At 33.9% G+C, this 12,164-nt stretch overlaps 1 protein-coding gene across 2 annotated transcripts in view; it reads left to right on the top strand.

Annotated features, from left to right (window-relative positions):
* Positions 1 to 12,164, top strand: part of LOC142348838 (V-type proton ATPase subunit B-like) — a 103,130-nt gene that overhangs the window by 58,750 nt on the left and 32,216 nt on the right. The window contains exons 2-4 of one of the 2 annotated variants that reach the window (XM_075400375.1): positions 372 to 534; positions 9,928 to 10,211; positions 11,820 to 11,996. In XM_075400375.1, the coding sequence (XP_075256490.1) occupies positions 372 to 534; positions 9,928 to 10,211; positions 11,820 to 11,996 (624 nt within the window). The remainder of the gene's footprint in view (positions 1 to 371; positions 535 to 9,927; positions 10,212 to 11,819; positions 11,997 to 12,164) is intronic. The other variant, XM_075400376.1, reaches the window with a different exon arrangement.

Below are 12,164 nucleotides of genomic sequence, written 5' to 3'. Positions count from 1 at the left end.
TTTGAAATCTTCAAAGCGGCAGTCGGCTAGGTTACAATTTATTTTATACTGTATACATTATGACGTTACGCGCTCACATAGTGCATCAGATTTTGATCTGTTTTTCTCCACGAACGGGATGGAGACATCAGTCTAATTGCCGTCTTCGGGACAGCAATCGTTTAGATGTCATTTAACCTTATACTACAATATAGTCTTTTACTCGTTCACATGGCGAAGGTATTTTTATCTGACGGTCCCTTGTGGGATGTTTTTGAACACTTAAAGGAGACTTCATTTAAGCTACAGCCCCTGAAATAAATTGCGCTGCCTAACTAAATTGTTTGTTTGAATTATACCTACTGATGTTGTGCAGCGAATATCTGTTTCAGGTGTTTGAAGGAACGAGTGGTATTGATGCCAAGTTCACAAAGTGTGAGTTCACAGGGGAGATTATGAAGTTCGGTGTATCCGAGGACATGTTGGGTCGAATATTCAATGGGTCTGGCAAACCCATTGACAAAGGACCTAATGTCCTGGCTGAAGACTATTTAGGTAACTTTTTGATGTTGTTTGAAGCCTAATCGCGAAAACTAGCTAAAATGTGAGAACCGAGCTACCTTTTCATGACCAAGAGGTCAATAGAATTTGTTTCTATTTTGAGATTTTATTTTTCGGTTATATTGTAGTTGTCGTAATGGAAGATATTAAATGAACGCGTTCTGGCTTTTTGAGCTAACGCAACCGTGAAATGAACGCTATTTGAGGAATTAAGAGCATGCCATAACATCTGTCTTCTATATACGCTGCACGTCATTTTTAAGGTTAAATTCAAAGAAGTTATGACAGAGATCTGTGGATTTGTCCAATTGTATTTTCAATGTACATTGTAATTAAAGTGCTCACAGATTTGGCAGTTCAACGAGTTTGATTAATAATTGTTGTTAATATGTAATCTGTTAAACATTTTGGGTGCTCGGCTAATCATTTATTGTAGCTGCGAAGCTGAGCGTAGCTATATTGAGTAGTGTTGGAGCGTCTTTTGTGATGAATAATTTTTTGGAGTGTATTTAAAACAGGATGTACAAGTCAATGCCGCACGTGAAAACTAAATGTTTTGGTCAAACGGCTGAAGGAATTGAAGAGCAAAGAGAAGAGAGTGGTTTTCTGTTCATGTCGCGTTTTTGAGAGAGATAGAGCGAGCAGAATAGATGTGAAGAAATCTTCGCTAAGCGAGTGAAGTATTTTATTAAAAGCCGCCTCAGCTTCTCAGCCGGATATTACAGCGCTCCTTTTTTTAACTTCGTCGTATTAAAATTTTTTTACTTTACCAAAGTACACAGCTTCAAATTTTGCGTGAAATCTGTTTGGCTTCTCTAGGCTAGTTTTACTCTTCTCGGTCTGCTAAAACTGCTTTTAGACAGCTGTTGCTCAGCAAAGCAATTCAAAATGAACAGAGTCAGTATCAAAAAACAAAGTCAGAACAAGAAACAGGATATACCCATAAAGACCAATTAGATGGCCGTTACTCGAACTTTGTTCTTGCTTACTATCTCTAATGCTTATTGGTGTTGGTACTAGCCCCTGTGTCGTCTCAATACGAAACAGGAGTATGTTCAGCTCCAAAATGACATCAAAATAGTTCGCACTTTAAAATTGTTTGTGTACAAAAATCATTTTTTTCCTTAGTTTTTTCTCTTCGAATTCCACTCTTGATTATCCTAATCAATTGACTCAGGAGGTCGGGGTTTGAATCCTACCGTCGGCTGATGTTTTTGCACCCATAAAGAAAAATTTATCGAGGATACAGCCCCTGAATTAAATTTCGCCGCCTGTCATTCAAGAGCAATTTTTTCGACGTTAGTAGGTTTGTTTTTATTAGTTTTATATGCATTCTTGAGATCTTTTGTGGTATTGCCGTTTTAGAATCATTTTCAGAAATTTTGTAATGTTAAGTGTCGAGGTAATTTTCGTAGTTGAACTTATTTCTCACAGTTTTCATATTGGTGTTCTTGGCCTTTTTTTGTCGTTCATATCGATATGAGTTTTTCAGTTGAAGAAAATAGACAGTTGAGATATATATATATATATATATATATATATATATATATATATATATATGTATATATATATATATATATATATATATATAGATAGATAGATAGAGAGAGAGAGAGAGGGAGAGAAAAATTGATTAAGATGTTGAACATGATTTTATGATTTTGTACTTTTTTAATTTTCTTTTCTGTTATTTTCCGTTCTCTTGATATATCGTTGGTTGTGTTTCTCATCAGTTGATATGTATTTGCTGATCACGCCTAAAAATTACTAGACCATTTGTTATAAACAATGCTTTTGAAAAGTTTCCAAGAAAATTTATGAAAGGTTTCTAAGAAACAAAACTTATGAAAGGTTTCCAAGAAACAAATATTTTGAAACAAAACTTAGAAAGGTCTGCAAGAACTTTTCTTCATAATTTGCTTCTGATGATAATTTGTTTCCTCACTTTTTGTTTGCAGTTTGTATGCTACAAAAAAGCTACGTACACCTAATGAATTGTTAAAAAGTGCCGCAGACATCAAATAAGATAACATAGTGAGTTCAAATCAGTTCTCTAGTAATGTGTCAAAACATTTTTTTTAGCTTTTTAAACATCAATTAGACGCTTTATGTAGGTTCACACAAGAGTCTATTTACTGATATTTTTGCGTTCATATTTTCCCAAAGAACACTATTTTTGTAGCTGCTGCCTCGAAATAGCCCAATAATTTTTGGTTGGATATAGATGGGGACTATTTGTTAAGAATTCCTGTGCCACCCGCTCTTTTTCGTTCGAGAAATTGCTGACTTTGATTTATTTGCAAGATGATCATCTTGATGAAAAATAAGAATTGAAAATGCAATTTTTCATTATTTCCAAAAAACTAAAATCATTAACTTGTTTGAACAGCTCACAAACAGTTTTTAGTCATCTGATTGTATGTTACCTCAAAACATACCTGAACTCGAATTTGTTCTGTTTATTGTCAAAAAAATTTCGTTCCATTTGTTAGAGGAACTCGCAAAATTCTTTCGCTGGAGACGCCTTGATCCTTTTGTTTCTTTTCCTTGCGAATCGGAGATTTCGAATCGCAACAGCGTGGCAAACAGTAAATGAACAAAGCAGCTTAACCATCTTCTCTGTGTCAATGGAGAGAATGAAAATGAAATCTTGTCAAAAATTTCAATATTTCACGCATTTGTTTACGGCTTAGAGTAAATCTAACATTTCGAGCAAAAATAATGGTTAAACAGTTAGTGGTTGATTAGGTTAGGATATAAGTTATTTTTACTTGAGGTAATGCCGGAGTTAAGATCCGTTCACACTTTATTCGACATTTTCTTCTCTAGAAGTCAATTTGTGTAGTGTTTTTAATCACGCTGAGGTAGCAAGAGGAGCGAAAAACGAATGGTTTTAAGGCGTGACAATTTTTCAAACTGCCTTAAAAGTGAACTGAAAAAAATAGTGTGCAGACAGATTTTCCTTTTTGAGAGCAAATTTTTTCAACCTACGGCAATTTGACTTGTTTTTTCTTGTTTTCTGTACGAATATTTCTATATGATCTTGATGAAAAATGAGGAATTGAAAAAGCAATTTTTCATTATTTCCAAAAAACTAAAATCATTAACTTGTTTGAACAGCTCACAAACAGTTTTTAGTCATCTGATTGTATGTTAACTCAAAACTACCTGAACTCGAATTTGTTCTGTTTATTGTCAAAAAAAATTCGTTCCATTTGTTAGAGGAACTAGCAAAATTCCTTCGCTGGAGACGCCTTGATCCTTTTGTTTCTTGTCCTTGCAAATCGGAGATTTGGAATCGCAACAGCGTGACACAGAAATTGAACAAAGCAGCTTAACCATCGTCTCTGTGTCAATGGAGAGAATGAAAATGAAATCTTGTCAAAAATTTCTATTTTTCACGCATTTGTTTACGGCTTAGAGCAAATCTAACGTTTCGAGCAAAAATAATGGTTAAACAGTTAGTGGTTGATTAGGTTAGGATATAAGTTATTTTTATTTGAGGTAATGCCGGAGTTAACATCCGTTCACACTTTATTCGACATTTTCTTGTCTAGAAGTCAATTTGTGTAGTGATTTTAATCACGCTGAAGTAGCAAGAGGAGCGAAAAACGAATGGTTTTAAGGCGTGACAATTTTTCAAACTGCCTTTAAAGTGAAATGAAAAAAAATAGTGTGCAGTCAGATTTTCCTTTTTGAGAGCAAATTTTTTTCACCTACGGCAATTTGACTTGTTTTTGCTGTTTTTTCTTGTTTTCTGTACGAATATTTCTATATGATCTTGATGAAAAATAAGGAATTGAAAATGCAATTTTTCATTATTTCCAAAAAACTAAAATCATTAACTTGTTTGAACAGCTCACAAACAGTTTTTAGTCATCTGATTGTATGTTACCTCAAAACATACCTGAACTCGAATTTGTTCTGTTTATTGTCAAAAAAATTTCATGAAAACAAAATATTTTATTGGTTTTTGCATGCTTGTTGTTCTTTTTTGCCGTTTTGTTTTTTAGTCGCAATAGTGACAGGTCTCAATTTCTCTCTATTGACGTTTAGTTAGATAAATAAACTTAACGAATTTGGCACTAAGTTTTTTTAACTAATACAGTCAATTCGCCCGACGTTAGTCTGTTATGGGCGTTTTGTTTTACTGTCTGTATTAGGATTTGAGCAGAGGCTTTGATTATTACTGCACGCGTATAACGGGTCAAAACATTTTCTTTTATGGCCAAAAAACGGAAAATTTTTGGACTATTTCTATGTGCAGTTCTTTTTGTTTTCTCTATAATCTTGGACAAGATTTTTAGTCTTATGACTTCTTGCCTAATGTTTTGCGACGATTTAATTTCTCATATGCTGAAAGCTAATTTTCGTTGGCTTTGTGCCCCTGTCATATAATAAATTTCATTGTTTTATATTTTTGTTGCAATTTTTATCAAGAGCTTATTTTTCAATGAATTGATTTCAATATTTTTTTAAAATTTTTATCAGTGGTTTCAATAGGTGCTAATTTTTTGAGGTTTTTTTTGTTTTCGTCTAGTCTTTTCAGGAGTTTTTGCCTGCTTTTTTAAATTGGTGACTTCTGTTTTTTGAGGATGTGTTTGAAAAGAATGCCAATGCCGCACGTGAAAAGAAATGTTTAGCTCTTAGCTCAATCTGCGGAACAAACGTTAAGCGGAGAGAGAATTTTGAATGTTTTTGTTCATTCTTTTTTGCGATAAAGAGCGAGCACAGTATAGTTGTGAAACAATTTTCGCTCACAGCATGTTTTTTTGATCATGTGCGGCTTTTTCGAAACGGCTTTTTCAGTTGAAACTCATCTTTATCGGTTAGATGTGTCTGTCTTAATTATCTAAACTATTATTAGTTACTTTGGAGCCTTTTTTTACCATCTGACAAAAATATTAGACATAGGCGTAATTTTCCAATATTTCGCCGTTTTGGAGATTTTTTTAGTTGAGCATAGTTTTTTCACAGGCTTAGGTGAGCTTTCGATTGGAGATATTTGACTTTTAGGTTACGTTTATTAAAATAAATTTTAATCAAAGTATGTCTCATTTTTGCCTTTCTTTAAAGTGTTTTGCATATTTTTTTCCTGAATTCCAGCTTCACAAAAGTATTTTGTTTTCGCTGATCGATCTAGAGCTATTCTATAGATATTGCTACCAAGACTTGACATTTGATGGTTATACATCTCAATTTTTACTGAAATAAATTATACATATATGTTATTAATTTCTCTGAAATTTCTTATTGTTTGCCTTTTTTATTGTTGATTAGAGTTTTCCAATTGGAATAGGGTAGTTTGCTGATCGTGCAGAAGAATGTTTAAAAGGTTTCCAGAACAATTCTTGCGAGGTAGCATTCTTTTTTTAAAAAATCTAAGTTTTTCCCGTTGCTATGTTTTCTCTGTATGTATCGTTTTGGGTTATTTATATCACATAGTAGCGATTTTTGCAACTTTCTTTTTTGGCTTCTGACTTACTTAACTCGGGGTTTTAACTGAATGTTATTTAAAATTCAAGCATCTAATTTACTCAAATGCGGTCAGAAGCGAAATCCAAAACGGAAGGCTTTCACATATTTTTCCATGATGACTTCGATTTGATGACTTCGATAAAAAGGGATAAACAGGTTAGGCCCTGTGGGATTTAAGTTTCATTCGAGGACCAAAGCTTACGTTAGTAGTCCCTCAGTTGCTTAGATTTTTGCAGTTGCTGGGAAGGATTTAATTCAAGCTTAAAATGTCATATTTATAAGTTTATGATCTGAAAATGGTGCTTTTTATACGTTTTTTTTACGTTTTGTTGAATTATTCTTGAATTGACATTTCTTTGTCAAGGTTGATAAAGGTCTTTTGCAAGATATAATTGCTTTTTATGACCATTTTTTGAGCTATGTGTTTTAGTACTGCAAACTCAAACACGAAAAATTGATTTTGCATTTTTTTATTGTTCCAGCCTCAGGGGACATAGAACCTCCTCTATGGTTTGATGATTGGATACTGTATAGTTTTTTGGTTTCAATGGAATTGCTTTCAACACTTCAATATAACGCATTTTAGCTATTTCTTTCGAAATTTGCAAAGTATTTCTTCCGTTCCAATTTTGCCTCAGCAGCCAAGTAACCTCTAGGGTTTGATAGTATGTTACTGCATGGACAATGGAATGGTTTTTAACTTTTTATTACGAGTTTCTGCAATTTTTTGATAAAATTTGAAATTTTTCTAATTTTCTGAAAGTTATTGTCATGTTCCTAGTTATCGATCTTTTTGAGCCAATGAAGTGTTTTAAGGTTGAAACAGGGTCACTGGATGGCATCTGGAAGACGATAAAATGGTTCTGAAGAAATGATGTCACAAATTTAAGCAACATTTCAATAAAATTTGCTTTTTATTTTTGTGCATATCTTTACCGGCCACTTTTTAGGTCTTGCAAATTGGTTGCTGGTCAACAAAGTGGTTTTCAACATTTTAGTATTGCGAAATTAAGAAACTTTCTTTAAATTTTGTAATTTTCATTTTTTAAGTTTTTGTCGTTTCTCGATTTCTTTCTTTGTTGGCCAATAAACCTCTTTCAGTGGATTATTGCGTATATTTAAGTGGCTCAAAATTTTAGTTTTAGTATTGATTTTTTTAGTTTGTTTGATTATTTTTGTGTCTCAACTTTTGATATTGTTTTTTGTGGCTGGCATTTTTCAATTGATCTCCTAATCAGGTACAATAGTTCTAAGTGTTTCATTCAATTCTTTGGATTGTTTTTAAGATCTTACCTTGCTTTGTTTTTAAATTCGCTTTAAATCCGATCCCGTTTTTGTTTTACCTAAGTCACGATTTTCACACTTGACTTTTGATTTACCTCATTAACTGTTTGAACAGAATTGATTTTAATTTTATGCGCATTGAACTGCACAATGTAGAGAATAAGGTCAATGTCAAAAGAGCAAAACCAAAATGTATGGATAAAGCCTGGTCCTTAATTCATAGTGCATTAGGTGATCAAAGTTCATAAGAGTGATTGCTAGCTGACATTAGTTTTCAGCTTAACAGCTTTCATTTTAGAAGCTGATTTAAGTATGGTTTTAGAATCTTACTGAAACTCTGCGTCAAATTAGAACACATTTTGTCACTGAAAATGAAGGAACAAAAATTCGGTCAATTTCAAATCTCCTTTCAATCGCGATTTGCGTCAAACGCGTCAAAGGCGGCTATTTTCCGCCAATATGCTGGCTATGTTCGAGTTTTGAGAGTATATGTTGTACTTTTTTCGTATCATTTGATCTCATTAGGGACAAGTCTCATAGGTTGCTATTACGGATTATTTTATATGTATATGGATTAATTGATTCAGTTCAAAGCTTATTCTTTCTACAACTTTGACTTTCACTGTTTTCAAAAGTTTTTATGAATGTTATGAGGCTTTTCGCTCAACTTGATGCTTTATCTCTTAGTTGCTTTATTGACAAGCCTCCTCGGATGCTATGGATGCCTAAATTTATCTATTTAATCGTTGCAGTTTTTAGCCATTTTTCCTTTGGCTAATACGCTGTTTTCAAAAAATTTATATTCGAGTATTGTGAGTATTTGTTCTACTTATTCCTGTTTTATTGCAATCTCATTAATGAAAGATTTTATTGGTTGCTAATTAGTAATAGGTGAATCTAATTAATTGCTTGAGTTGATAGCAATAGTTTTTGAGATTTTGAGGCCTTCTTTTCGAAAATAGATGATTTTTTTGGTCGTTATGAAGTCATATAGTTATGAGGTTCTCTTGGTTTGTCGCCACTGTTTTTCAAAGTTTCCAGGTGTTACCATTTTTCATCAGGTTTTGCTTTTTTCGCTTTTTCTGTCCTTGATTTGCATAATTGATTTGTATTATGTACTCATTCTAAGGATGCCTCTAAGGATGTACTCATTCTGTATTATGTAGTATGTCATTCTAAGGATGCTTAGAGTCAATATATTCAAAAATTGTTGCTATTTTTAGGGGTTCTTAAACCGCTAATTCTGGAACAAAGAAATTTTCTAATTGTTTTAAGAGTTTTTATGTTTGCGCATATTGGGCCATGGACTTTTGGCTGTCTTAGTTTGATGTTCCCGCAAAAATAAAAAAAGTCAATTTTTCAGGGCTTCAAGATTTTAAAACAAATTTTTTGGTTTCCTGTATTTCATGTAGAGCGTTTTCATTCCTGTAATTCATGCTCATAAGTTTAACATAAATTTTTCCGATTCATGTTTGTTTAGGTTTACGTTTAGTTAGTTTTCCGAAGTCTTCCTTTTTTTTGGTTTTGTCGTGTGACGCTCTTTCGTTTACATTTGTTCTTTTGGAAAAAATTGGAAAAAAAAGCAAATTGGAAAATTTCAAATTTGGAAAAATTTCAAGTTTTGGCAGAAAATTGGAAAGTTTCAAAACAAATTGGAAAAAAAATTGGAAAAAAAGCAAATTGGAAAATTTCAAAGCAAATTGGAAAATTTCAAATTGGAAAATTTCAAAAGGCAAATTGGAAAATTTCAAATTTGGAAAAATTTCAAGTTTTGGCAGAAAATTGGAAAGTTTCAAAACAAATTGGAAAAAAAATTGGAAAAAAAGCAAATTGGAAAATTTCAAAGCAAATTGGAAAATTTCAAATTGGAAAATTTCAAAAGGCAAATTGGAAAATTTCAAATTTTCTAAACGACTCCTTCCTATGACTAGCGGCTCTTGCGCGCGTGGCGAAATTTCTCACTCTGTTTAGCTAAAGCGATTAGATTTTCACCATGTGTAACTTAAATCGCCCAAGAAAATGACTCGCACTTGAAATGACTTAGTTTGAATAGTCTGAGATCAAAAAAACTCATTTTGAACAAGCCATGTTAATTTGCCGCTAAAAGTTTTTCTGTAAATTTTTGAACGGCGCCGATAACTTTTCTCATTATTTCTGTATCTGTTTCTATCTGTGCTCTATATTCTACGGCCCGTAAGTATTCGAAACTATTCCGGCAAATTACTGGCTGTGTGCTCAATTTAGTTTCATTGCTCAAAATAAATCAATATTAGTCGATGTTGAAGCCAAATACTTTAATTTAGCTCCTTATTTATCTGCAAAGGCAGTAACTGGCAAGACTGAATTTCAGCGCCGTATGACTCTAAACATTGAAAACCTTCTCATCGCTTGAGGGCAATTGGCGCGAAATTAATCCCAGATTACACTGATGCTCTAATTAAAAAAATAACAGCTCAGCTTTGGGGTTTTTTTTGAGATCGTTAGTTATGTTTTTTTTCGCCTGGCAATCAATAAGAACTTGTTTATCTAGTCTCTATTTCTTTTTCTCAATACATTGTTTTGCTCCTTCCTGTGTTGTGAGAGATCTCCTTTGATTCTTTCAGGCCATTTCATTTTTATCTGTAGACATTATGGGCCAGCCCATCAACCCCTATTCAAGAGAGTACCCCGAAGAAATGATCCAAACTGGCATCTCTGCCATTGACACAATGAACAGCATTGCCAGAGGACAGAAGATCCCCCTCTTCTCAGCCGCCGGGTTGCCCCACAACGATGTGGCCGCACAGATTTGCAGACAGGCTGGTCTTGTCAAGTCCGAGGGCAAAGAAGATGAGGAGTTCGCTATTGTTTTTGCTGCAATGGGTGTTCCAATGGAAACAGCCAGGTTCTTCAGGGAGGATTTTGTTCAGGTTGGTTAATGTCCTGGATTTTGCTAATTAATTTTATGGTTTTGAAGACGTAAAATATTCTTTTGGCATTGAGATTATTTTTAATAGCCGCCCTCATCTTCTCAGCCGGCTATTATAGCGCTCCTATTGTTTTTTTACAATTCAAAGAATTTGAATTGTATTGGGGCGCTGTCTTTTTTTAAAGATCTGTTCACACATTTTCATGATTTTTGAAGTCAAATTGGAGTAGTGATTTTGGTCACGCCGAAACAGGAAATGGAGCGAAAAAGCGAGTGGTTTTACGGCGTGAAATTTTTTCGCTCTAAATTTAAAGTAGAGTGAGAAAACGGTGTATGAACAAAAATTCGCTTTCTCGCTAGTGGTTTTTTGTCCACATGCGGCAATTTCACTTTGATTTTTACTCTTTTTTCGATTTTTTGGATCGGATTTTTTTCTAAATGGTTTTTCCAATCCATTCATAGTCCGTTTTAGGTCTAAATGAAAATTCTTTGAATTGTACGTCAGGACTTGTCCTGCTATGTTTTTTTACTTCGTCGAATAAAAAATGTTTCGCTTTACCTCATTTTGCCGCTTTTTCAACATTTTACGTGATATCTTTTTGTGTTCTCTAGGCTAGTTTCTCTCTTCTCTCATTCTGCTAAAAGTGATTTTGAACATCAGTTGCTCTGCAAAGGAATTCAAAATGAACAGAGTCAGTATAAAAAATTGAAGTCAGAAGTAGAAACCGGATAACCCATAAAGCCCAATTTTAGATGCCCGCTATTTGAACGTCGTTCCTATAAGTCTTAGTTACCATCTCTAATGCTTATTGGTATTGATAGTAGCCCCTGTAGCCTCTCTCTAAGAAACAGAAGTACGTTATGTTCAACTACGAAATGCCATCAAAATAAATCGGACTTAAAAATTGTTTTTGTACAAAAATCTTTTTTTCAATATCTTCTATTCTTTCAATTCCAATCATGCTTATTGGAATCAACGGCGGCTATTTTCCGGCAATCTGCCGGGTATGTTGCTCAGTTGCTGAAGGTTTTTGTTTTTCTCGTGTCTGGACAAAACAGTCCAAATTGCGATATACCTATACATATTCCTAATTGCAATATTCCTATACAAAACAGTTCTGGAGAGAAAATGCAAGTTAAAATCAGTGGTTGTAATTAACAGCAGCCCGCATATTCTTAGACGGCTAGTATTTGGAGTGCATTGGTGCGCTGCGTTTTACTCGAAGAAGAGTATTGGGATTTTACAGCTCTTTTTTTAGCTGAAGCAAGTTTGTTCGTGACTTGTACTTCCGACTTTTGTTTTTGACCTTTAACTTCTGTTTTAGAACGTTGACTTTTGTTTTCGAGCAATGGAATTTAACAGTAGCTTAGTTACTAATACATAGTGATTAGGTACGGCTGGTTGGACAAATAATGGTTGGACAAAGTAAACCGTGAGGAAAGGAATAAATGCGACAAAGCAAAGTTATTAATAGCTCAGCTTTTATGAGTGGGCTTTTATAAACAATGTTAAGTTATTGACCAATTGTAACTGATAAATTAATGGCCGTTTTAGTCCCTTAAGCCAATAATCAGTTTGATAAACTTAATTTAAAGGGGTTTGTTTCAGAATGGAAGTATGGAGAATGTTTGTCTGTTCCTGAACCTGGCTAATGATCCCACGATTGAGAGGATCATCACACCTAGACTTGCACTGACTGCTGCAGAGTACCTAGCATACGACAAGGGCAAACACGTCCTTGTTATCCTAACAGATATGTCTTCATACGCAGAGGCATTGCGAGAGGTAAGTTATTGATTTCAGACAGGATGCAGACAGTTTATCTATTCTCACGTATTCATGTGATTGACAATCAGTGAGACCAAAATTTGTACAAATCGAACGTGTTGACAGTGCTGCGAATATCTGTCAATAGGCGTAAGGCATACGAGAATGATCTTCCTAGAAAATGAC

Source organism: Convolutriloba macropyga, chromosome 10, assembly GCF_964194025.1.
Source record: "Convolutriloba macropyga chromosome 10, txConMacr16.3, whole genome shotgun sequence".
Lineage (NCBI taxonomy): Eukaryota > Metazoa > Xenacoelomorpha > Acoela > Convolutidae > Convolutriloba > Convolutriloba macropyga.
This window is presented reverse-complemented; position numbering and strand designations above follow the sequence as displayed.